Here is a 26,391-nt window from a genome sequence, read left to right as displayed (position 1 = left end):
GCATCCGTCCTGGTGCTGAATGAACGCGCTCTTCTCTCCCCCGCCTAGCAGGGATGCTGCAGCATGAACCCGCCGCGTAGAGAGCAGCGATCACGCCGCCTCGGCACCGCTCCCTGAGCCAGCCCGACAGCAGCGTCCGGCGCGGAGCCTGCACGGGGACTGACGCCGGGAGCCGCTCCGCCGCCCGGCTCCGGCGGGATGTGCTCGCCGCCGCCTTCATGCCGGAAGGAGGGACTCTGAGCCGCCGCTCCGCGCCCTGCGAGCCCCTCGGGCAGGGACCCCGGGCAGCGGCGGGGCCCCAAACGGGAGCCGTGCACGCGTCGCCCGCCGGCGGCCCCCGGTGAAGACGCCCGGTGCTGCGAGGGAGGCATCCCTGAGCCTTTCGCCGCCGAGACAAGCGGCGCATCCCGGGGTGGCGGCGGGTCCCACCCGGCAGCCGCGATCCGGTGCCCCATGGTGCTGCTGCGGAAGCTGCCGGGCATGCCGGGCTGGCCAACGGCGCTGGGGCTGCGGCTGCCGCAGAAGTTCCTGTTCCTGCTGTTCCTCTCGGGCCTGCTCACGCTGTGCTTCGGAGCCCTGTTCCTCCTGCCCGATTCCTCCCGCTTCAAGCGCCTCTTCTTGCCCCGCCGCGCCACCGCCTCCACCTCCTCTTCTTCCTCCGCCTCCTCCTCCTCCTCCGCCGCCTCCTCCTCCTCCACCCGCGACACCGACCTGCCCCGCAGCCCGCCCGCCGCCGCCGAGCCCCGCCACGCCAGCCCCGCCGCGCCGCGCCGCCTGCGGGAGAAGCTGCGCGCCGCCGCCCGGCCCGCGCCCCGCGCCCGGCAGCAGGTGCAAGGCGGCGGCGACGGCCGAGCCGAGCCCGCCACCGGCGCTGCCCCCGCGCGGGACACGCGAGCCCCGTTCCGCTTCGACTACGAGCGGTTCCGCCGCAGCCTCCGGCACCCGGTGCGGGGCAGGCGGCCCGGCGAGGACCCCGAGACCCGCGCCCGCAGGATGAAGATAAAGGAGGTGAGGAGCAGCCGCGGCCCCCTCGGTCAGCGCTCGGGTCCTCTCCACTCTGCTCACACCCCCCTTCGCTTCCCCAGCCGTGCCCCCATTTCCCACACGTCTCCCTTGTGCCCCTTTCTCCCTCCTTTTCCCAAGGAAGGTGATGGGAATTGGGGAGGGTCTCTTTCCGAGGGGTGTCCCGCAGCATGGCCTCGCACCCGTGCCGCTCAGCATCCGCACGCATCTCCTCGCTGGAGAGAAAAGGTCAGCACAGGCTGTGACCTGAATTTAAAGGGATGAAATTAGGCAAAGGGGAAATCTCATCTTGGTTATTAGGGAAAAAAATCATGTTTGGCGGGAGGTGTCTGGGGTTGGGCAAGAGCCTGCCCTGGTGTCCGTGTAAACCTGGCTGAGCTGCTCGCTGGTGAATGTTGTGCTGGTCCATGGGGATGGCGGAACAGGATGTGCCCCTGTGGCTGTCCCATAACCGGCTCTGGTGCTTGCTCTGGATGGAGCTGGCTTCGGGCTTGTAATCCACTAACAGTGACCCGCCGAGCCCAGGGGGTGTCACCAGCGGGGAGGCACGGGGGTGACGGCGGGGACAGGCTGGCCTGGTGCCTACAGCTTGTGCATAAAAGCCTGGCACAGGCAATGCAGAGCAATCTGTGACCCAGTTAACTGAGAGCTATAGATTCTGTGTAGTATTTGATTGTGTTTGTCGTATCTTTTGCTATGATGGATAACCAGCTTGGAGTGAATTCTGGTCTGGAAAGAGCAGCCAGTAAGTAAAATGCATGGATGAAATTAAGCAGAGTATAATATCCCTGGGTTTGCTCTCTCATAGAGGTGTAGGCAGTCACCAGAGTTGCTGCCGCAGGCTGAGCGGAGAAGGAAGTCACAGAGTAACATGCCGAGGGCTTTCATCCACCATACCCTACATTTTAAAACCAGGGGCTTTTTAAAGCTCCCCTCCTGGTATCTCTGACAGTCATGAAAACAAAGGCTGCACCGCTGGTAAAATTCCAGCTTCTCTGGCAGACAGGCAGACACTGCACACCCGAGGTGCTGGGTTTCTGTATGATCCCAAGCTGATTGAGCCACCCTGTCCTTCTGCGTCTTGGCTGCAGGGTATTCAGAATATTCTGAAATATTCTGAAATATTCTGAAATATTCAGAATATTCTGAAATATTCCAGTTCTCAGCCCTCATGTGCTTGGAGTTGTGGAGCGTGTGCTTGAATGTGCTGCAGATTCCCGCTGCCAAGGTATGCTGGGGTAGCACAGCACACCCATGAATAACCCAGCTTCTACTCAGTACAAACAAATCGAATTGGAAATCACATTTCTGGAAGCTAGAGGCACACACTGCTTTAGTTCTGGTTAATTAGTTTTGACATACAGGATTATTCCAAGTTGTATGGATTCAGCCCCATCTGTTTATAACAGCCATAATCAGTGCCGGGGAGCAGAGTTAGATTTTTTTCAAGGATGAGAATCCATAAGTACTGGGTTTATGCTGACAGCTAATTACTCTTCAAACAGAGCCCTTATTCCTTAAAAGTGCCTCTGCTTCTATTTGTGCAGAGCAAGAGAGAAACAAACACCGTGCTGAGATGGGAGCCTGAATGCGCACAAGGGGCGCAAGGTGCAGCCTGTGGGAGGGATAAGGTGTGTCCTTTCTTCATGACTCAGGAAGACATAAAGAGAACAAACCAGGAGAGGCTGGAAGACAAACACTGTGTAAGAAGAAACAGATGGATAGAAAAAAAACCACCAAGGAAGAAAGAAGTCATGATACAGCATTTGGGTTTAGCAGAGATTCTTCACGTGATGTGAGAGATGCCAGCAGGGGCAGGCAGTGGGTTTGCTGCTGTCAGAAGGGGGTCTGTGCGGTAGCTTGTCTCTCCTTCTAGAGCTCTAAGCCCTTGAATTTGGTAGAATGTGTTCCAGACTGGCCTGGTACTTACAGCTTTGGGTTCCCTGCCTGTTCTTCTTTAGCCCATTCCTACAGGTCAGCACCTCTGTAACAGGGACGATGGATAGGGTTAGGATTTGTTTTCCTCCATGTGTCTGCCAGAGCCTAGATGAAAGCCAAGAGAAAGAACTGATGCCGGATCAAAGACTAGGGCTGATGTGCAACCTGGAGACTTGGATCTATCTCCTGATAGGACCCTTCCATCTGAGCAGGCATCTGCTCTTTACCACCCAACCTCTCAGCTGCTTGATGCTTCAGCCAAAGAGGAGGGTGTATCATTAGTTTCTTGGCTGTTGTGTGTGGAAAGGGTCAGCTAATGTAGTCCTGTTAGACATTTTCTGCTTAGAAGACTGCTGCCCAGAGTAGGAAACCCACCACTGTGGTGTCTCCCACTTTATTGCTGTTTGGGAGCACTCTGAGCAGTGCTGGAGCTGTTTGCAGATGGGTCTGGCTGGGGGGTATCTGCCTCACCCGCCGTGTGCTTTGAGTGCCGTGTTTCCTACTAATGCAGCAAGGGAGAGAGGTGGATTAGCAGGTTGAAATGACTCCTAGAAGCCTGTTAAAAGGAGTAAGTGCTGCAGCGAGCTGAGCTGTTGTGTGCATGCAGGTATACTGGTTTGCGCTTTAACAGAGTGGCTGGCCACTTAGGTTTGACCATTCCAGTGTCAATAAGCAGTTGTTTTCCTAGGAAGGAAAGAAGAGGTGCCCTGTACTGCACAGACTGCTTGCAGCAAAAGGTCATTGGTCACCTGGAGAATTGCCTGGGATGTGCTGCTCTGTGTTCCTATGGGCAGCCGAGTATTGGCGGCACGCTGACCTTTCAGAGGAAGCTGCAATGAAACCAGATGACAGGCTCCATGTGCAGCAGGTTGGGAAATGCAAAAGGGCCTGGGATTATTCATCTCTTAAACTGACCGCTGAGACGCGTTTCAGTTGTGCCGTTGATCAGTCAGGCTTGGCTTCGGGAATAGCTGATTTTTTTACACGTGCCAAATAGTAATCACTGATGTTCAAGAAAGGATGAAAAGGGAAGGGGTTGTAGGCAGAAAGTGGCTGCAGAAACGCCACAGTGGGATTCCAGAGTTGTTTGCTGTCAACAATTTCCAGATCAGATTGGCTCAGTGAAAAGTCAGAATGATTTCCCCTCCGAGTGCCACTGCTGCGAACTCAAGGCTGGGAAAACCCAACCATGTGGTCTGCCTTTTGCATCATAATCAGTACAAAAGGTGTTGCTGTTGGAGCTGAGCTGACAGGTTTGCTGATGCTGGGGGAAGCAGAACAGAGTGCTCTGTGCTGCGCTGTTGCTGTGTTGGCTTCATGGATCTCACAGGTAGGGAAGTGGTGGGGAGGGAGAACAGTATTTCCCTAAAGTATTTTTACACCAGCTCTGCTAATGCCATCCAGTGCTTAAGTCAGTGCTTGTCACAACCACTGTGACAAGCTGGACCAGAAAGTGTTCATCAGTGGAATTCAGCTAGCGATCTGTCTTCTGGTCATGAGATGATGGGGAGAATGGGAACAGTGAAAGAGATTTACTTTTTCTTTTCCTCTTTGGGTGCAAAAAGCAAGTTTCCTTGCCTGGTGTCTGAGAATACCCAATACCTGATGGTGTCCTTTGTCCCTTTCAAATAAAGGAATATGTCAAATTCAGGCAGGCTTTTAGTCCTCTGCTGGGATTGTACCCTTGGGTTTGACACATGCATTCATTTCCTCCAGACTAGTAATACTGAAGCCTATTCATTTTACAATATGGTTCTCTTCATCCTGACTTTCCTCCTGTCTCCACCTTCCTCTCCCTCTCCTTGCTGTCTCCTGGCCTCTTTTAACACAGCTCTAAAGATGGATTGGCTTTTGAAAACCAGGCCCCAGGGGGAAGAAGTCCATCAGAGGCTGTGCACGCAGCTACCCTGCATCACTCCCCTGTTAAGATGAGCAGCTCCTGTTAAGGGAGATCCTTCTTTCAAACACAAACATAATTGACAGTTTGTCACGAAAAGGTAATTGGCAACAAACAGGGATGTTATCGGGAGCTCAGCTTTTCCGGACGGTTTCTTGGTGCTGGCTGCTGCTCCCATTGTGTGGTTTCAGAGCCCTGAGCAGCCATCCGGGAACCAGCTCCTGGTTTTGGGAAGCTCTGCTTGTTCTCCTGAGTTGGAGCCGCTGCCCTGGTGGGAGAAGCGCCTGGTGGGCTTAGAACAGCTCTTAGGTGAGTTACAGGGGGCCTGGTCACGCACCCTGTGAATCCCATTATTGGTTGTCCTGAGCCATTTCATATCTGAAGCCAGCAGGGAAAAGATTTCAGACCTCTCCCTTTCCCTGCCCTGTGCTGCTTGTATTCCTGGGGAAAAAGCCTTTTCTGCCCATAATCTGGGGAGGAACAGTACTGCAAGTGAATAATGCAGTCCCTCGGTGGCTTCCGTCTGTGAGTGACACCAGAGCACCTCCCCATGCACACCTTTCTCACTGAGATCCATGGAAAACTTCTCTCTGAGAGCATTTCTCTGCAGTTCGAGGCCCTGGCTGCCTCCAGGCTTGCTGGAGTTTTCCTTTGCTCCCTCTTCCTTCTCGTGCATCTATTTACTGAACCTGTGCAGAAGGGTTTCCTGTACTGCACATCCCTCAGCCCATGCATCCAGTGTGGTTTTTGCTTCCCCAGCCTCCAGTGGATTCACGCAAACAAAGTTTAGACCTCACCCTTACCAGACTCTTGGCTGTAGAGCATGCAGGCAAGGGACTAAAACCGTGTTTGTCCTATTGGCATGCTGCACGAGTATAGAAAATAGTTCCCATGCTGTGATCCGTGCTGCAGTGCTGTTTGCCTTAGAGGTGCCAATGGCACCTTCGTGCATTTTGGAATTTGGGAGTACTGTGGAGACGTTTGTTCTTACCTACAAAATGTAGCAGGAGCGCACTTGTTCCACAGCAGCTGAGTTTGGGGCAGGGCTGGTTTATGAGCTACCACTTAGAGACAAACGCACTGTTCACCATGCATCAAACTGGTTGGAGTGTGGACCTCTCCGGGCAGGTTCCAGGTAGTGTCTGACTGTGTGTGCTGGCTGAGAGGAAATGGCTTTCCAGGACACACACGTGTTGTGCAGAAGGATTTACACTTTGGGAATGCACACAGGCTCTTTGAAAGTTCTCAGCTATAAAGACAAGGGGTTTGGGCAGGAGCCTTGGTCCCATCCCATAGCCTGGGGGGGCAAGACCAGACGTGGCTATGTCTGAAACAGGGGATGCATAGCTGGGAGGGGGCATGGGGTGAGGTGCCCCATTGCTAGGACCAGTACTAGTATGGGCCAAGCTCCCATCACCCCTTCAGGCATCAGGCTGGGGACTGTCTATGTGCAGTTGTGCAAATATTTACTACAAAGCAGTCGCCCGGGTTAAGATTCCATCTTTCCAGCCAAAATATTTATAGACTCCTGATTAACTTTTTAATCAACAATTAAATCTGCCCCTTAATGGAGAAAGATTTTTGTGTCTTGTGTTCTTTCCGTTGGAACTGTATGCAGGGCTTTACCAGATGATGTTAATTAGTCATGTTCGGTTTACTCTATCAGCCTATTATTGTTTAGCTTGTTTATCATCTTGTTTTGATGTTTTTCAGCATTTAAAGCAATTCAGATTTTAGATGGGAGACGGGGGAAAGGAGAATGTATCTTGGATCAGTCTGTCATTGGGTTCTGAATATGAGGCTTGGATGAAGCTGACAGAAGGGGAAGGAAGGAAACAGCATTCACCTCATTGGTGGGAAGAGGGAATCCTGTGCTTGGAGCATCCTAATTTTTAAACATTCCCCAAAAAAGTACTTTTCTGTGAATGCTGTGACTGGATTTGGCATGGGGAATGGGCACACTCCACGATTGCTGTCTGTACTGCGTATCCCCGTGGTGCTTCAGGTCATCATATGACACAGGGTTCTGGAATTGCTCCAGAGAGGCTGTCACCAACAGTGGTGTCAGCGAGCCGTGCTTAATGGGAGTGGATTGTGCGTGATGGACCCAAACCACTGCAGGACACAGAGCACAGTGGGAACACTGAAGGACTGGGTAATAAACATCCTCTGTTGGTGGCATAGGGATGTTATTTGTTTGTACTCATATTAGAGGGGCAGAGCACCTACTGTTAATCAGAACAGGACACATGGTCCCAGGTTCTGTTCCTGATGACAGATTCATTGAGTCGCTCTATGGATCCAGTTTACATCTCTGTAAAATGGACACAGGGCTTTTTTTATCCCTAATCCAGCAAACTGATAACGTGGCAAAACTGTTTCAGGCACTTGAGCATTCCCTGGGAGTACGCTGGAGTGTAAGTAATGGCTAGAGGTTGTACTCAGCTGAAGTGACTTCAGTGCTTCCCTTTTGCATCTGCTTGACAGCGAAGCTGTGGAGTCCCTTGTGTGTATGTCTGCTGTGTTCTAGAATCAAAGGCGAGATCTCGACGGTGTTTGAAAAGGGAAGGTGTGAGGTGTGCTCCTAAGACTGACTTCTTCCCTCAGCAGAAAGGTAATGGAGCCTGGCTCTCTAGCAATAGGAGTCCTATGTGCTGAAAGCCGCTATGTCCTTAGGTCCCCCTCATGCGGGTTGTGGCTTTCCCCTTCCTTGTGTCTGTAGTTCCTTCTGTGTCACCCACCCCTGCCCAGTGGCGTCTTGCTCTTCCCAGTGCCTGTGTGGGCCAGACGCTGGAGATAGTCAAGGCCCGGCTGGACAAGTTCCTGTGTGATGTACTCTAGGTTACCCTGCTCTTGCAGGGGGGTTGGACTAGATGAGCTTTAGAGGTCCCTTCCAACCCTTGGGATGCTGTGATGCTCCAGCTCCGGGTGCTGGTACCCACAGCTGCCTGCAGCAGCCTGTGCTGCTCCCCTGCCTTCCGTGGGGCACCCTCTGGGTCCCCCCCCAGCCTGGGGGCTGTTTGCCCTGAACTTCATTGTGTTTGTGACCTTTACCTTCTGTCAGACCCCATTGAAGTTTCCCAGCTCAGGGGTTACTGAGGAGGACTGGCGGGTGACAGCGGAGCAGAAAACACTTCTCAGGCTTCTCTGAGCTAATTGTTGTTATGGTCCTGATTGAGTGGGAGCCAGGAGCTCATTAGTTCTAATCTGGCTTCCAACAATTCTATGGCATGGCCATAGAACTGTTGTTCCATTTCTCTCCTGGTTTATTAGTGGGTAGAGCGATATCCTAAGAGGAAGGCTGCACAGAATAATAAATGCAAGAGATTAAGAAATTCTGCAGCATCTCATCGTGCCAGCAGCACTTGCACAGGAGGATGATATACAATGAAGTTATACATTCAGTACATCCTAGAGAATGTCTCTTCTCCGAGAGCTGGTACTTGCTTCAGAGGATGTCTGACACAGCTCCCACTGATTTATGGAGCTGGATGGCTCTGAGAGGCTGTGCTGAGAATTGGAGCTGCGTTAGTAACGTCCGAGCAAGCCGTGCTTAAAGCAGGCTGCTTGCTCTAATTGTGTTAACATGATTTCCCTGGGCACTGAAGAAAGTGCATAACCATGTTCTTTGCAAAGTAACGAAGGTAATTATAATGTAATCACATTTCATCTGTCCTGAAACCCTCGTGCTGTCTGGGTTAGCCAGCCCAGCTCATGAATAACAGAATTCCAGTGGAAATGGGTTGTTTCTGGCTCTTCCTCCATCCGAGCCTCCGTTTTAACCCGGAGCTATCTAAGAAGGAGACATGTTTACGTTGGTAGCTCAGCATTGTGCTGGATGAACCCAAACCAACCCTTGGCCAATTCCTAGTGCTGTTTTGACTTTCTTGAAGGCCTTGCTGCAGCACTGAGACCACATGAGGGTTCCTGCCGTAGTTGTATTTGATTATCTTATCTATCAGACGTTTGTTCTGTGTGTCGGTGGCCCTCCAACAAGCAGAAGGTTGTCACTGTCGGGTGTGGATCTGCCCACTCTCATCAGTGGCTGCACAGTGCAATAGTTCAAGAGATGGAGCTTTTGCAGGCAGCTCCCTGGCTGGGTAGGTGAAGCAGGGGACGGTTGTCTCCTCTTCTGCTTCTTTCATTTCTGCATTTCAGAGGCTTAAAATAAAAATTTGAGTGGAATATTAGGGTGAAATTTGGTAAATGGAACAGTGGGAGCTTGTTCCTCAGGTCTTGAAGCACAGTCAGAGCAGCGCTGTGGGAGCCATTTCTACGTTGACAGGGACATCGAGTTTCTGACCTGGAAGGTGCCTTCTGTCTCTAATTTTGATGAATCCTTGTAGTCCTTATCTTTAGTTTATTACCCACATCCCTGAACTTGCCATTTCTTGCTTTATTCTTTCAGTAGTTCATTAATCATTGTTGTATGGTGACTGTCTAGTGCAGTGCTGGAGTGAGGCCAGGCACTGGTCCCTCCCGTGATGGGAGGTCAGGCTAAATGAAAGCGAGCCCTTTTCCTCCTGCAGCTCAATTCCAGCGTTGTTCCAACAGCCACTCCACCAACCTCGGTTTTATTAAAGATCCAGTATCTGCAGCCTGATTTGTATGATTTATTGTTGGCTGTGGGACTCTTGGAAGAGTTTGTCAGCCTCTGGCTAATAAATTTGTTACTGTGGTCCAAGGATTTCTTGTAACACTTTTGTAAGGTGACAACTCTGACTTGAGGCTCGAGGAAGGCTGTGGGCAAGGTTTTTGTGTCTGTTATTAGCTATTACCTTTGATAAATTATTGAACTAATCTCTGCTGACTCCTCAATGCTTGAGAATTGCTCTGCTCCTCTCTTCACAAGTTCACATCACCAGGAACTTGAAACGGGAGAGGAGGCAGAGGACAGCGATGCTCTGGTCTGCGCCTCGGAGCAAAGTCTGCAAAGACAGATGGGGAGCAGGTGAACCAGCAAGAAAGCATTAAACTAAGCTCATCCTCCCACATCTCTCCTGTTAAGCCATCCAAGTGTGCGATAAAGTACGAGGTGTGCTGCCAGTCCTTGACTTCCCTCTTTTGCCTGTTCCAGCATTTGGACGGAGGCAAAGACAGTTTTCAAACACATTGAAAAAGAAAATGTCCCCACACTCTCCCCACCCCTGCAGTCTGTCCATTTTGGGTTCATTATCGCTACAGCTTCTTTTAGAGCATCCCCTTGGGCGCTGGCTTTCCAGAAATGAGAATCCTGTGCAGATGGTATCCTTAGGGAAGGAGAAAATCACTTACCTTGTCATAATGCAGGTCTGCAAAACCGATCCTGCTTAGTGTTTGTGTTTCCATCCACCTTCCTTTTTAGTGTGAGGGTATGATGGCAGGGAGCTGATGGGTTCTGGCCTGGGTGTTTAAGTGATGGATGTGCATAACTGACCTGGAATGCTGGTCGCTTGTAAAGAGAATTTGTAGTCTGTGTGCAATTAGGGATTCACGGTGAAGACTGTGCTGTATGTGCTTGGAGGGACGTAGCTGAAGTGAAAGAGCCCTAAGGCAGCCCGTAGGTATGTCACAGTGCCCAAAATCTTGAGCGCTGGGGGAATTTCCTGCCTGATTTGAGCTGCAGGCGCTAAGCTCGGGAGGGGAACTCAGAGGTGACATTTGAAGAAGCACAGTTACGAGGTAAGTCATGGTTTCCAGTTTCTTTCCTCCAAGCATCCTGGAATGAAACAGGAGTCGCTAAGAAAAGCCATTGCCAGAGTGTCCAACCCGGAGGTGACTCGAAAACCCCTAATGATGGTGTCACGCACAGTGTGCTGCTCGCTGTCAGGGTCCGCCTGCCATCCATTGTGTTTGCAGCCTGGCAGTAGCCGTGGAGTTGTGTTTGACAGACATCTCCTACTATGCAGCTTTGTTAGCGAAGTAATCTTGGGAGGTGAGCCATTGCACTTGGATGTAAGAGTGATGATCTGTGACACAGCAGTAGTGTTGGGGAAGATACTTGCTTGAGATCCCTCTTTGTGCGTGGAAGTCCGTATAGATGCGTTTGATATATGGTACCTGTGCTTCCAAAGGGCAGCACATACAGTAATCCCTGAAACTAGCATCACATAAAGTATAGCACAGTGTGATGGACTTCATAGGTATATTTTAATGCCTTTATAGAATCATAGAATAGTCAGGGTTGGAAAGGACCTTAAGATCATCCAGTTCCAACCCCCTGCCATGGGCAGGGACACCTCACACTAAACCATGCCACCCAAGGCTCTGTCCAACCTGGCCTTGAACACCGCCAAGGATGGAGCATTCACAACCTCCCTGGGCAACCCATTCCAGTGCCTCACCACCCTCTCAGTAAAGAATTTCTTCCTTAGATCCAATCTAAACTTCCCCTGTTTCAGTTTGAACCCGTTACCCCTTGTCCTGTCACTACAGTCCCTGATGAAGAGTCCATCCCCAGCATCTTTGTAGGCCCCCTTCAGATACTGGAAGACTGATACTCTAATATTAGAATATTATTCTTTAGTATTCCAGTATTTTACAAAAAGAAGTTTGTTTCCCATCTCCTTTGTTACTTGGACACGTTCTGATACCTTCTACCTTGAAATCGCTTTGAAGTGCTACAGACACATCCTCACAATTTAAATTTCCAGTTTTGAAATCTGAATGCATGGAAGCAGTAAATGAGAGCTAAGGTCAAATTCTGCAGAGGATCAGCCCCCCCTTAAGCACCTTAAATTGCTTTCCTGATTTCTTCATACTCACAGATGTTGCTGAAATTACTACTTTTGCCTTCGTTCTGCGGGAATAACAAGGGAGATGGGAATGATTCCTGTGCTCATCTCTCTGGAAGTGTCCTCTCCAGGTTTTTGTCTTTCCTGTATCTCGCTATGCCCTTTCTGTACGTTTGCTGGCACGACATCTTCAAAGCTGTAGTTAGATTGGCTATTTGACAGCGACCCAAATGGTTTTTGCAGGATGCCGAATTACCTTTTGAGTGTCCATCTATGAGAGAAACCATCTCTCAAGTTTAACAGAGTCTTAACAAGGGGTGATGGGTTCAGACTGAAACAGGGGAAGCTCAGGTTAGATATAAAGAGGTTCTTTAGTGCGAGGGTACTGAGGCGCTGGAATGGGTTGCCCAAAGAAATGATAAATGCTCCATCCCTGGCAGTGTTCAAGGCCAGGTTGGATGAGCCTTGGGCAACACGGTCTAATGTAAGGGTTGGAACTGGATGATCTTAAGGTCCTTTCCAACCCAAACCATTCTATGATAAGAAGAATCTCCATGGGTTTATTGCTGCTTTGTTGTACAGCATCAGCTCAGCCGTGCTCGGGGATATTGTACGTTTGATCAGTTCCAGAGGCTGACAGCGTTGGGGTGGCCAAGAACACAAATCCCTTTTCTTTCTATTAGAACTTCCCACAAGCTCTCATTCTGGGAAGCGAAGGAGATGAGGCTCCAGCTCTTCTCATCACTCCGCTAAATCACCCCGTGCCTTGGTCTAGACTTGCAGATTTGCTCTCGGAGCCACTGCCGTCCTCTTGCAGGCTGGCATCTCATTAGGAAACTAACTGCAAAATCAACTGCTCTTGCTGACATGTTTCCTGATTTAGATGCAGCTGGATCCAGCTGGGTCTTAATGCCTCAGACAGCCCTATCAAAGGATTATTATTTTTCCCCTCTTGACACAGTTAAATCTAGTTGCATTAGGAATTTAATTAGGAGTTCGTTTAATTGTGTTTTGAGCTGTTCTTTCTCCCATTCAGCTTTCCTAGCAGGATCTGCGAGTCAGGAAGACTCTCGGGTTCTATTTCTGTCCTTGTCACTAACACTGACGACCTTGGGCTCTGCGCTGGGTTTCTTCGGTTCCCCCAGTGTTCAGGCTTCTGGTCCTGCTTTGCTCCTGGCCGTGGTGGGAGGGACGGATGCTTCCCCCTGCACCTCTGAGCTCTGTTTCACGCTGCTGCGCCCGCTGCCTGGGAACAGAACCTGAAACTCTCCTTTATTGCAGCTTGCTGGAAGGAGCCCTGTGGCTGTCTGATGGAAGCTGTTTCCTCCTGACTTCACACAGAATTCCTCCTTTGCTTGCAGTGCTGGAGACCAGTTTTCTGTGCCATGGGCTGCTGTGTCTTTGGCTGTTGTGCAGGAGGGAGTGAGCTGATGTGATAAAACCCACCCGTGCAAGTTGGAAAACAAGCTGCCAGGGCTTCGCCAGGCACAGCTGAAGCAAAGCCCCACTCACCCGCTGCTTGAATTGCTCGGTTATATTTGCTTACAGATGAAGCGACGTGTAGCAAGTAATTGCCAGTGTCTCTCGCCCATCTAACACTGAACAATCAGCTGCTGTATCTGCAGGCAGTTGGCTGCCGTGCTTTGAAATTTGGGTTTAGGATCTGTTGCAGGAGCTGGAGCCCATGGGAGGAGCTGTGTGCTCAGGCTGGGGCTTGGGCTGGGGAACACCAGCCTTTATCTTGTGCTTAAGGAGCAAGTGAGTACAACAGTGGCAAAGGCAGCTGTCAGAGAGCTGAGGCTTTCCCGAGCTTTGAGCATCATTCCAAAGGGTGTATGTGCAGGAATTTGCTTTGGAGGAGGTGGGTTTGCAACAGGAACCAGTCCTGTGTTATCTGGGGGCTGATTGACCTCCTACCCTGGTACAGTGTGTGTAATCCCAGTGTCCCCCCGCACACATCACCTCTTACACCTAAGGGTGTGTGAGAAGGGTCAGGAATGGGAAGCAGAGAGGAAACACCCATCCTGTTGGAGTCAATGAGATTGTCTTCACTTGGCTTTGCCACTGGGTACAAACAGCCTCAGGTTTCGTGTGCAGTCACCCCTTTACCATCAGCTCAATCGAGGTGATCACGTTGGATTGACACTGACAGGAGACTCTCAGGAGTCACCAGTTGTTTGAAAGCCATGGATGAAAACATCTGCAATTCACTTTGGTTTATTCCAAGGTGGAAGCTAACATGGCTGCTGTAAACCAGGCGGGTTACCCAGCAGGTCTCTAAATTGCTCAAGTTCCTGTTGGGATCTATTGGATTTACTGTAATCTTTAATTATAAAAGGTAATTACTTCCAAATGGATTATCAGTGTTGGTGTCCGTTCCCGAGGGTTGCTTGGTAACGTCTCTCATGTGCTCAAGCACTGTGTTTTGTGAGGAACAGGCTTGGAAACCCAGCAGGGAAAAGGCAGTGAGTGGATATTAATGTTGCCTAAATGGAACCTTTCCATCACCTGTGGTTAACACACAGCCTTTTTGTTCTTATTTTGCTGTTATGTAAAAACCTTCCTAAGGACAACGTCCCAGAGAAGCGGCCTCAGAAGTTATTCAGCTTCATATTAAATTCTAGTATTGTATAACATTCTGCCATGCTGCCTGTATGGAGATGTGTATGTATATATCTCCACATGATAATACTGAAACAGCAGCAGATAATAAACATGGTGCTGTTCCATTACCTTTCCCACAGTCAATCCTGAATTATACAAGTCTGATTAGAAGACAATACCATCCGTCATTCCCAATAGGAATGGCTCATCCTGATGTGTTCGGGCAGACTTTTACTCTGTCTGCAAGGCTGACGGTTCCTCTTTTTCTCTGCATCTGGGAAATCATTTTTATACAGCTGGGGAAAATGGCATTATATTGCAGGTTAAAACTCCAGGCTAGACAAGGGCTATTTTGGAGTAGCAGGAAGGTTAGAGATGGGAAAGAACAGGCCCTAAAATTGAAAGTAATGACAAGTCATCTTCCTCCCGCTGAGAAACCTTTCTGGTAATTTGAGGTGGGAAAAACCAAGTAAGAAATACAATTGGGAAAGAAATACTTAAAATTACACCCACCACCCCGTTTCTTTTTACTTAGAAAAAAACCCCAAACCCCCAAAAACCACCCCAAAACCACCGCCAACGAACCCACAGCCCCCGGGGAATTTCTGAGCTAGCCTAATGTTTGAAGGGGAGTTGAGGAAAAGAGATTAAAGAGCCACAAGAGTGGTTACCTTGTGAAAATGATGGCTTTGTGTAATGTTCCTTGGAAGTACATGGAAAGGGCTGGTTGGTTGCTATATTTAGATTTCATCTTTTAAGCATTTGCTAATTATCCCAGCCGAGATGGACAAAGCTAAGCAAATAGCTGTGTGGGAATGCTCCGAGTTTGAAACCTTCCTGCCAACAAAAGGAGGGCAAGAGAGGGGGGACTTGGTCTTTTCTCTTCTCATCTCTCTGTGTTTTGCCAGTACAGGACACCAGTGGTTCAGTTATTACGTGTTAAAGAACATCACATTCTTCAGGGCGAAAACACTTCCTTGGTCAAGTTTTTATCCTGAGCCCTGGTTCTTCCCCAGCTGCATCGCAGGATTTGCTGTATGCCTTTTGGAGCTGAATTCTTCCCAACTGCCTTTCCATTGGAGTTTGATTTTTCCATAACCTTGGGTTCCCTGAAAATCAGGGAAGATGCTTTTATTTACTGGGCCTGGAGTGGTGACTTTCAGTGTGTGATTCAGTGTATTTGATCTCCGAAAACATGAGGGTTCTTGCTAAGACACGTCAACAGCAAATGGAAATGGAAGAATGGGCAAAGCTGTGGTAGCAGCGTAGGTGCTGCTGCGGTGTGCTCATTAGGATGGAGAGGTTTGGGGTGTCAGGGAAAAGCATTAAATACTTGTGTGATTTCCTGCAGTCTGTGAAGGGACACAAGCATTTAGTATTTTAAAGGAGAGTACTTATAAAGCTGATTTCCAAATGACAATATTACCATAGATTAAAAAGAAAAGCACTGGAAGGAGTTTTAACCTTGTTCTACACTGGGTTAGCGCAACCTGAATGGTGCAGTGTCAGGACCCTGCAAAGACGTGGTTGAAGACCCTGAAGCAGCGAAGAGCTTGATGCAGGACCCTGCCCTCAGTGCCTGGCTCTGCATGGCTGCAGGATGCAGCCCCTGTGACATACCTGGGGGCTTGTGAGCGATGTCTCTGTTGGGCTTGGCTGGAGCAAAGCACAAGGAAAGGTAATGGCCTGAATGATCAAAGTGGCAGAATTCAGCTTAGCTCCTTGCAGCTGATTTAACAGGTAATCATCTGGCTGGGAGCTGAAACTTCTGAAGGTAAAAACTACTCTCAGGTTATAGAAAAGAGCCAACCTGACAAGTTCCATTATAAATTTGGCAGTCTCTGCCATAGATCAGCTGAAAGCCAGGGTGAGTCAAGTCTCAGGGCCAACTGGATGATTGTCTATCAGATAGCACGCTGGTAAGAACAAAACCTAAAATTATGGCTCTATTTCCATAATTTTGGTGGTTCTGGTGCCATTTTTCAGATCTAAACTGGCATAATGTTAATGCTGATGTATTGTGATCTCTCATGACTAGAGTGACGTAAAATACTCGCTTCTAACCTGGGCATCTCAGTGCAGAGCTGACTTGAGCACCTCGCTGTGCAGTTTTGTGCCTCTCAGCTCCATCCCCTTCTCTTTCAGCCTGGCATTTGGAACCTCTGTCAAAGCTTCTGAAAGCTCCATCTCAGTCCTCCATGCAGTCTATAAATGTGGAGTCCCCACTTTTAGAAACTTGATGAATCTCTGTAGTGGTTTGGAAGTGGAACTGCTAAATTTGGATTGAAAAGACAGCTGCAGAAAGCCAGAATGGTGCAGAATGGTGCAGATGCTTTTGGCTTCTAAACTTTTCCAGTTGCTGCTTTTGGACCCATCATTAGAGGGAGGAAAGCTTAATCTTGGAAAATGGAAGGGTACCACATTATGCATCCTGCCTCCCAAACACAAAGGGTTTAAAAGCAGTGAGCAAAATCCTGCTCACGTATAGGAAACGTGTCAGTTTGATGAGGCAGAGCCTCACCCATCCTCTGCCGGATGATCAGCTCAGGGCACAACAGAGAAGAGAAGGGGAGTTTTAAACACTGCAGCCAGCAGAGCCCAAGAAATCGTTCTGTAGTGGAACTTTTGCAGCACTGTGACAAATGCAGCTTACATGCTTCAATAGGCAAAGAATAAACGTATTAATTCAAAGCACAAGAAAAGGTAATGGCCTAAAGGATGGAAGTGACAGTGAGTCACTCCAGGGGCTCTGCAGCAGCATCGCGCAGCTCCTCCTTGTGCCAGGAGACAGCAGGAGAGGAGGGAATTGCCCTGCTAGGATCTAAGTGGCTGTTGGAGGGAAACCTGGGGTAGTTCTTTGCCTGTGACGGAGGTGTCAGTGAGCTGGTCCCAGAGAGCCAGGGATGGGGCAGAGGGGCCTGCATCTGGTGCTGGCTCTGAAGAAGGAACTTCAGCCCTGCTGGAATGGAGCGGTTAAAGTTGAGGGAAGGACATCAGTTTCATACTCAGCTTCAAATGAGGCTGATTCAGAATTACAACATTAGGAGTTTCATGCAGCAGAAGAAAGTCATTTCCACATCCTGTCCATGTCCAGGCTGTCTGTGTGCCAGAAGGGTGGATCCTCCTTCCTCAGCTCTGATTTAGAAGAGAAGTGAAGCAAATAGATTGCCTAGCTGTTTCCTTTCTGGGGCACGAGCCCTGTCACTCACTGTGGGAAAGCTGTCATTAGAGGAACACCATCTTTCCAGCAGTAAGCTTCAGGAGATCAAGCTCTGAGACACAGAAGCATTCACTCAGTACCATCAGAGAGAGTGCAGATGCCCTGTTAGGTTAATGAAGAATGAGAACTTCCTGCTTACAATGATGCTGCCACCGAACCCCCCCAAAGATGTACTGAAGATCAAGTCAGATGATGGAGGTGTGTTTGATGGATTCCGTGGAGGTTTCTCCCCCCTCCCTGCCTGGCCATGATTTAGTTTCTCGGGAGCAGAGCGCTGCAAGTGACTGATTCAGCCCAGTTGGCTCTGTTTGTCCAACATTCCTTCTGTCGGTGGTGCTGGAGTCCGAACGGTATCAATCAATTCAGCAAGTGTTTATCCTCGTCCGTAGGAGCAGCTCTGCGAAGCTTTACTTTGGAAGGCTGATGTTTGAAAAGGGGGGGAGGATCTGGTGGGGGGGCTCTCGGTGTGTGCGTGCTAATGAGGGAAAGGAGATTGCCAGAGGCTTGCAGTGTTGGGTTTGTGAAACACTCAACCGGAGGGAAGGACAATAATAAAGAGCTGAAACGATGCTGGCAGTTTCAGACCAACGAGACCTACGTATTCTGGTCCCGAAACAGAGCAGTAAACGCTGTTGCAGGCACTAGACAGGGGCACTCTATAGAGGAATGATTTGGTTTAAACTGTTATTTTCTCCCAAATGCCTTGTTTGAGTCAAGCATTTGGAAGTCTCTTCTCTCTGTTGGGTGGCGGTGGAGAACATTGTCAGTCCTCGGAAGCAGCCTCCTTCCCCTTTGTTATCTTTTTGCCAGGGACCGGATCAAGGAAGGTGCAGGTCACTACGGCAGCTCAGAGCCAGGCTGTGGGAATTCTAAAGGGCAGCTTTCTTTAAGGTGCTCCCTAGAAGCTGACAAGTCCCGGGCCCTCCTGCTGAACACCGGGTACTTGGAGGTTTCAGTTTTCCTACCAGCTGGAGCCAAAGGGGCAGGAGGACAGGAAAAGCTGTGCTGGGCTCTGGGGCTGTGTGTGTTGGAACCCGCACAAAGGCACTGCCTTGCGGCCCTCAGACAGAGGTCAATGTGCTGAGCCCGGGCAGGACAGTTCAGACGTCCCAAAAGGAACTGTTGGAGTTGGAAGGGGTTTCGCACCCAGCCCATCGCAGGACTCGCTTAAGAAAGAGCTTTTGAGTTTTCATAGGAGGATACCAGAATGTCCTGGCTCTCCCCTTTCTCCTTTATGAACGGATTCTGTTAATTCATAGAAAACTTCAGTGCAGTCCTCAAACAAAGACCAATTTCTCCTTTGCTCACCACTGTATTAAGGGCATCGTGTTCCTTTGTGGTGCTGCTTTGCCAAAGTCCTACATGTGGCTGCTGCAAGGTGGGCACCTGGGGAATGCTTTTGCAGTTTGATCAAGTTTTATTTTCCCTATGATAAAGAAATGGGAAAACCAAGGAGGGAACATCCCTGTAACTGGGGATGCACCAGCTTTGGCCTTAGGTTTTTAGCCCATTTTAATCCCCACCCTATGTAACCTGCTGGAGGTGGCCCTGCCTTGGCAGGGGGGTCGGACTCGATGATCTCCGGAGGTCCCTTCCAACCCCAACGATTCTGTGGTTCTGAAACACTGATACTCCATGGAGAAGGTCAGGAATCCCGAGTTGGAGACATCTTCCTAAAGCTCCCGTGTGGTTTGCACAGGGCTCCCATCGTGCTGGGAATTGGGGTACTGCAGCAATGTGCCCGTCCCAAGTTCTGCCCAGGATGAGTCTGAGACTCCAGCAAACCGCTGAGCGCAGCCCTGTGATTAGTGTTCGGTGCGAGTTGGGGTTTTGTAACGAGTTGGTTGTTGGGGTCAGCAGTGAATGGGAAGCTCCTGCTCCTTCCCGGGCAGCTCGCGGTTCTGTTAAGCACTTCCACTCAATTTTTCTTTTTGCAGATGATGAAGTTCGCTTGGGATAACTACAAACTCTATGCCCTTGGGAAGAACGAGCTGCGCCCGCTGACCAAGAACGGCCACATCGGGAACATGTTCGGTGAGTCCTGGAGCAGGGTGGGTGCAGCTGCGTTGGGCTTTTTCAAGGTCACCCGTCCATGTCCGTTCCTGTCCCTGCAGCGCACTGGGGTGCCTGTGGTGGCCCTGGCCTCTTTCCTCTTTCCGTTTTTATGACACTTCCAATACAACTCCTGGGGGTTTCCTGCCCACATCCCATCACCGGGAACCTCATTCCTACAGACATCCCTCAATGCCCAGCCTGTGTCACCTCTGTGTACAGACCTAGCACCAAACATGTCTGAGAACAGTGCTAAAACCAACCAGGGACTGTATTAAAACATGAAGTCAGTCCAAGCCTGAAATGCTGCTGTTTCTGTAATCTCATAAATAGCAGGACATGACCAAACTGAGCATTTTCTCTCTTGTTGCTCCACTGTTGAGCAAGATGTGAATCCCATGAAATATTGAATGAGTGAATCAATAGTAAAGGCTCTTTATGCCATGTGCTTACTGGGCTGTATAGTTTTACTCTTTAGCAGATTACCTTTCATTGTATGAGCCACTTCCATCATTTCAGTGCTATTCCCTGCCTGTTCCAGTGGGATACTTGTTGACCTTGGGGGATATATATTGTCTTTTTCTTCATTTGCACTCAGAGCCTTTCCCTGCTCTGCTCACTCTGCCCTACCTTGCAGCTCTGGGGAGCTGCAAAGGTACCTGTGGCAATGGAGGTTTGCAGGTGGAAGTAGCATCCCAGGTCTTCTAGAATGGCCAAAACCTCGAGGAGCAGTGATCCGGTTTGGCCTCTGGTCTGCAAGGGCAGGTGGCCCTGCTGGGGATGCCAGAGGAAGGGCTGGCTTTTAGTTTAGCCACAGCACAGAGAGAAACCTTGGTGCTCTGCTTGTGCCGCCACCACCAAGTCCTTTTGTTGTCCCAGGTGAGGCGCTTGTCTCTTTGGTTCCTGCAGAAGTACCAAGAGAGTTAAGTCACATCTGGTTGTGCAATGCTGCCTGCTGCATGGAAGCCACGTAGCCAGTTGCTGAGATACCTGGAGTTCTGGCCACATGCCTTGTGCTGCCAGCACAGGCTGTGTGTGACCAGCCACTGCTCTTGTCCAGCCTCGCTTTGTCAGAAGCACTGATTTGGGTTTCTTTGTCCTTTGCCTTCCCCTTTCAACACCCCAGGAACAGCCAGGTTTCTTACTTGCGCATTTGCATTAACTTCAGCAGGAGTTAAGCATTTTGTGACTTTTCTGTTCTGGCAAACTTGTCAAAATTCCTCAAGGAACATGCTACGAACAGGCAAAAGTATTGAAAGCTTTTAAACGCATTTATCATGCTGAAACAGTTGGCAGTACTTCTGCTTGTTTGCAGCATGCGGGTGAACACTCTCAAGGAAAATGCTTTGGAGCACAAGGATTTGCAGACAGTTGCAGAAAAGCTACGTGGTACATTTCAAACTCCTGATAGGCATTTCCTCCTTGTAACTGTGGCTGGGAAAGAATGGGAGGCAATCCCTTGCTGCAGCCCTGTCCCTCTTGTCTTCAGAGACTTCCAGGGCACTGCTCGCCATCTTCATTGTTGCCTCTTCCCCCTCTTGTCACATCATACATCTTAGATTCCAGACTCTGGATGTAATGGAGGCAAATTGGGTGCTCTCTGGGCTGGAGGTGTCAATATTAAGTAGAGATTTCTCTGCAGCTGCTTCCATGTGGGAGGGAAGGAACTTTTCACTGTGTTTGTGTGCATGAGAAGCTGTTGAGGTCTTGAAGGGTGATGCGTTTTCCTGTTGTGGATGTGATGCTCCCTGGGAGCCCCGCCTGGGGGAAGGGGGGAGATGGTCTTTATCAAATATTCTCTCTAATCGAAGTAGAAATACAAAGTAAACACTCACCTTCTGCTCTTACATAGCGTTCTGCTGCTCTTAACAGCCCCAAGCCAGTATCCCTCCCCTACATCTGCCCAGACGGCAGGAAAATCACAGGCAGAAACCTCTGCTATCTCCACCCTAGTTCATCTCCTTTCTCCTCTGCCTTGGAAGGCAGCAGCTCACATCTGGGAGAGTATCTGCACAGTTTCCATGCTGCTTCATAGCCAGAGGTCAGAGCTGCCCACTACCCAAGTGTGGGGCTGCTCTGTACCGGAGGGCAGCGTTCCCACTCGGACTTTGAACTGGTGACTTGGTCTTAACTTTCCTACTTGTGATTGATGCCCTCCAGGCTCTATTGCTAGGGCATCGATTTCATCCAGATTCTCCCATGTTCTGATGTGGCTTATTTGTACAGAAGTCTTCTGATTGCTGTCATTTATAATCATTGCAACTTGAAAGCCCTTTCGTTAAACCCACTAGCCGTGGTCCTTTGATAAGCATTATTTGTTCATCTGTGATGCTTGGGATAAGATGCACCATGCTAAACATCCCCTTCCATGCCCTCCAGTGGGGTAAACATGTTTTATATTTGCAGCCATTTCAGATGGGTGATGATTTCCCTGGAAATTATGCCATGGAAGTGGGCAGAGCACACTACTAGGGTGGAAGGATGATCTCTGTTAGTACAAAACCTTGCACCACAAGAGTCCAGTAGGAATGGCTGCACGACTGTGGGGTCTTCAGGATAATCTGCAGCATTTCTCTCCACACTGCAGCACACTCAAGGAAGACCTGCAGAGTATCTGGCCACTGTTAGAATCAGGCCCAAAACATGCTTGTTTAAAGAAAAATGGCATAGCTGGGCTGTGGGTAAGGGTGAAGGCTGGAGATGCGCAGGTATGGATTCTGCTCCCAGTGCTGAGCTAGTTATTTTACCCTTCCTACCCCAGCATCTCCCCATTCCTGTCTTCAGCGCTGTGTGAGCATTAAGATCATAGAATGGCTTGAGTTGGGAAGGACCTTAAGGTCATCCAGTTCCAGCCGCCTGCCATGGACAGGGACATCTCACTCTAGACCATGTTGAATTCCTTGGAGCGAGGCTGCTGGAGAGGGCAGTGTGTTCTGGAGCACAGCGCTTGAGATGCTCCTGTCCCTGTGGTACCCAGCATTAGGTGGCTGTATTCTCATCTCCCTGCTCCCGTCAGAGCCACTAATTTTTCGGACAGAATGGTTTTAAACTCCTGTTAGCTTTACCGAGTTTCTCTGGCTATGGCAGAGTGAGCTGGCAACCATTGCTGTTTGTGCATCAGCTGAATTGTCAGTTACATTTGGATTGCAGAGCCTTTTAACAATGATAAGGTAAGAAGCCTGATTTTCAGATACCTCTTGAAGTGTGCTGTGCTAGCGGCAGATGAATCCTGCTTTGACTTTTAACCTGAGCCAATTTGCTCTGAAATCAGTGACAGCAAGTAAATATGGAACCTTGCTGTGCTGTTAGTCATTTTCACCACCGAACTACACATTAGTGTATTAATGTTCCTATAAAAATAGCAATCCTTAACTAGGTTCCCCCCCCCTTTTTCCCCTCTCTGCACTTGAAATCATACTTAAAATTACGCCATGGCTTTTCTCAGCATCTGCTGAATTCGTGCATCGTTGTGAGGCTCTGTAGCTTTATCTGATGTGAATCCATGTCGCAACTCTCACATCTAGGACACAGCCAGGTCATCAGAACTGAGTGGCAAAGACCTGACAGCAGCCGGATCTAAAAGATGTAACGTGGTCAGGCTGCATCCTGATGTTGTGCCACGTTTGATTGCTGGGTGACCCAGGGCTATCTGCACAGGGTGGATAACAGTTCCTGGAAAAATCAGTGCTCAGGCAGTGTTTGTGTCCTCGGCTCAGCCCTTGGCCCGGACTGTCCGGACAGTTTGTTTTGCAGACAAGAGGTCGTTGGTCTCGGTGGCCTGGAAATGCTTTGCTATTTTGGCTCTCCAGGATAGAAAATGGGTTTGAAGCACCAGGGAAGAAAAGCAGTGACCACATGGAGATGTCCAGGGAGGCCTCTAGAGTGTACCAAGGTGATCCTGGCGTTCAGAAACCTTCAGGTGGTTTTCTCCTGGCAAATGCAGTGCAATCCCACTGCAGTTTCACTGCACTGTGACGCTGGGAGAGGCCCAGCCTGGATCCTGCTCTGGATGGAGATTCCAGTGACATCTCCCTGCAGGACCTGGCACACCAGGCTCCTTTCAGCAGGTAGGGAGCTGTTTGCCAGCCACTCCAGTGCCGGGCCCAGTTGGACACAAAAGGCTCCACATCCCAGAGTTAGTCCCTCCATCCAGCCAGTTCTGCCTCTTGAGCCAAGCACTTTCCAACCAGCTGCTTCCTTCATCAGTGGTTTAGCTCAGAAGCCATGAAGCAGGCAGGGAATGTGCCCACCTCGATTAGAAGCAACAGGAGTTGATGTAAGAATATTTAACATGGGAAACGTAATTGCATGAAAATATTAATTTCGCCATATCCAACCTACCAGAAGAGAAATGGTAACCTCCAATTGTGCCGTCATTTGATGCAACTTTTCTGTCCTGCCTGGGAGGCTCTTTCCCTGTGATCACAAAATTACAGACCCCTGGAGTGTCCTTTTATGTGATTCTAATAATAATAATAATAACAACACTAATTGCTCTCTGAATTTGTCTGCTGAATTCTTGCTGCTGCACACGACACTGGATGGTTGGCTCCATGGGATCTTTAAAGAGAAAAACATACTGTAAGGAAGGTGTTGCCAGAACACTGTTGCTCCCTGACTTCATCATCCTTCTTTCTATGCATAGTGGTACCCAGTTGAATATTACTTTCAGGAAGGGCATTTTGAGTTGACGTTGGCTTTTACTGTCACTGAAATCTGCAGCAACAAACTTTATTTCCTGTCAGCAGGAAGCGGTGAATCAGGATATCCTCCAAATATCAAACTGTTGGAGATTGGTTGCATGAATCATGTTGGAGCTGACATTTATGCCTGTCATGTGTTTCTTTTCCTGCTTTCTGCCTGCCAAAGATCACTCCTTGCGGACCCCAGGGTTGTCACAGGAGATGTGTCCCACTCTGCTCTCTCCTTGGGTCATGCTGAGAATGGTGGCTTCCTTCAAATGTGCTGTTGCCAGCATGAGCTCAAACATGAGGGCTCTGCTGAACCCTAAACTCACGCAGAGATTTAAGCTTATTACAGTGGCTCAGGTTGTAGCTTGTCAGCTTGAAACGGTCATTTAAAGAGTTTAAACAGAAAAAACTCCATTAATGTCTCATGTGGTGGCCTAGGGCCCTCTTCAGACACTTTTGCTTGAGCTGGACCTGCTCAGCTCTGTTGTGGCAGCAGTTCTTGACCAAAATAATGTATTTGAACCCAGTAGATTCATCTGCCCTCAGCTGAGATGAGGCACATCTTAAAAACAGAAACAAACTCGAGAAACCCCATGGAGAGCAACCTTGGCTCAGAAGCAAAGAGCAGACGCGTGTTCCAGTGTCCTGTTGTGTTCAGCCCTTCGGATACGAGGAGGGCTGCACAGAGTGGACAGCAAGGGGCTGGTCTGGGCCTGCCTTTAGCAGGAAGCCAGGCAAGCTTCACGTGGTCTCAGTGTAAAGCCGTTAATCATCCCAGGCTTCCTTACGAGTCTCATGAACTTTCCATTGACCCTGAACAGAGTTTTCAGTTTAATGAGGCCTTAAAGTAGGAGAATGTCTTGGGATGTGTCAGAACTACTTTGCACAGCGAAATGGAGGAGAAGGAACCGAGAACATTTAGGGAAACAGCCATTAAAGTAGCAAACGAAAGCAAAAAAGGCAGGAAATTGTGTGGAGATGGTGTGATCAGAGAGCGTGCTTTGGGACCTCCTTGAAAGATGCTGCGGAGTAGAACAGAGTGGTGTGGAGGAAGCAAGCCACGTGCGCGCAGTGGATGGGTCCAGGCTGTAACTGTCTCTCTTTAAGGGAACTCCTCTTTAAGCTTTTCTCATCTTTCTGTTTAATCACCCCGTTATGGATGTTGTTTGTGCCTCATTCTGGACCCTGATTATGCGGAAATGATTGTCTAATCTTCAGAGATATCGAGCGTGTGATTAAAAGGCAGCTGCGAGTGGGAGGGCTTGGACTGCTCACCGCTTCCTCGCTGCATTACAGAGGCGTTGGTGGCAGCTCCACAGCAAAACCCGAGTTGGAGCTTTGGCTCTTCCAGCTGGCTTCATCCAACATCATCCAACATCTTACCGGCACCCGCTGTGTCAGCGTGGTAGTAACACAGAACGTAGGGAGCTGGATGCCACACTTGGAGCTCCTCACTCCACACAGACCCCTGCTTGGGTCAGAATGTGGCTTTCAGAAATGCTGAGGGCTGTTTTGTCTTCCAGCCACCGTTTGCAGTCAGATGCTTTCCATAGTGTCTGCTGCAGGCACAAGCCCACCTGCAAGATGGGCACTATGTAAAACAGGAGAGCAAGCGCAGAGTATTTTCAAATGTGCTTTTCGCTCTGCATTTTTATGTTGGAAATAGCTTGAGGCTTCTGGGTTTCGTATCTGTATCCCTCTGTATTTAGCTTTGCCTTGTTTATTCAGAGGAGATGGGTACCTATAAACCATGCTAGCAAAAAAACCCCACTGATCTTCTGTGGTTTTAATTCATTCCTTTTCCGCTCTTGAAACTTCTGAAGAGCTGAGGCAGGTTCAGAACTTGCTTTGCTGTGTTAGATTTCACATTCAGAACATAACTACTTTGTCAGGGAGCTGTTGGAGCAGGTCCGGAGGAGGCCACAGAGATGCTGCAAGGGCTGGAGCAGCTCTGCTCTGGAGCCAGGCTGAGAGAGCTGGGCTGGGGCAGCCTGGAGAAGAGAAGGCTCCTGAAGGGGAGACCTGAGAGCAGCTCCAGTGCCTAAAGGGGCTGCAGGGAACCTGGAGAGGGGCTTGGGACAAGGGCCTGTAGGGACAGGCCAAGGGGAATGGCTTGAACCTGCCAGAGGGGAGACTGAGATGAGCTCTTAGGCAGAAGCTCTTCCCTGTGAGGGTGCTGAGGGGCTGGCACAGGGTGCCCAGAGAAGCTGTGGCTGCCCCATCCCTGGCAGTGTTCAAGGCCAGGTTGGACAC

General features: G+C 49.6%; 1 protein-coding gene across 3 annotated transcripts in view; it reads left to right on the top strand.

The window, feature by feature from the left end:
- Positions 1 to 343: 343 nt before the first annotated feature.
- MAN1C1 (mannosidase alpha class 1C member 1) overlaps positions 344 to 26,391 on the top strand; it is a 60,315-nt gene continuing 34,267 nt past the window's right edge. For all 3 annotated transcript variants that reach the window (XR_013958265.1, XM_080632314.1, XM_080632313.1), the window contains exons 1-2: positions 344 to 1,008; positions 19,333 to 19,429. Coding sequence is in view for 2 of the 3 variants with exons in the window: in XM_080632314.1 (XP_080488440.1) it covers positions 454 to 1,008; positions 19,333 to 19,429 (652 nt within the window). In the remaining variant the exon portion in view is untranslated. The remainder of the gene's footprint in view (positions 1,009 to 19,332; positions 19,430 to 26,391) is intronic.

The sequence above is a fragment of the Psittacula echo genome (genome assembly GCF_963264785.1).
Source record: "Psittacula echo genome assembly, chromosome: 21".
NCBI classification, from domain to species: Eukaryota; Metazoa; Chordata; class Aves; order Psittaciformes; family Psittacidae; genus Psittacula; species Psittacula echo.
Note: the sequence above shows the minus strand (reverse complement) of the source record. Positions and strands in the feature narration are given on the sequence as shown.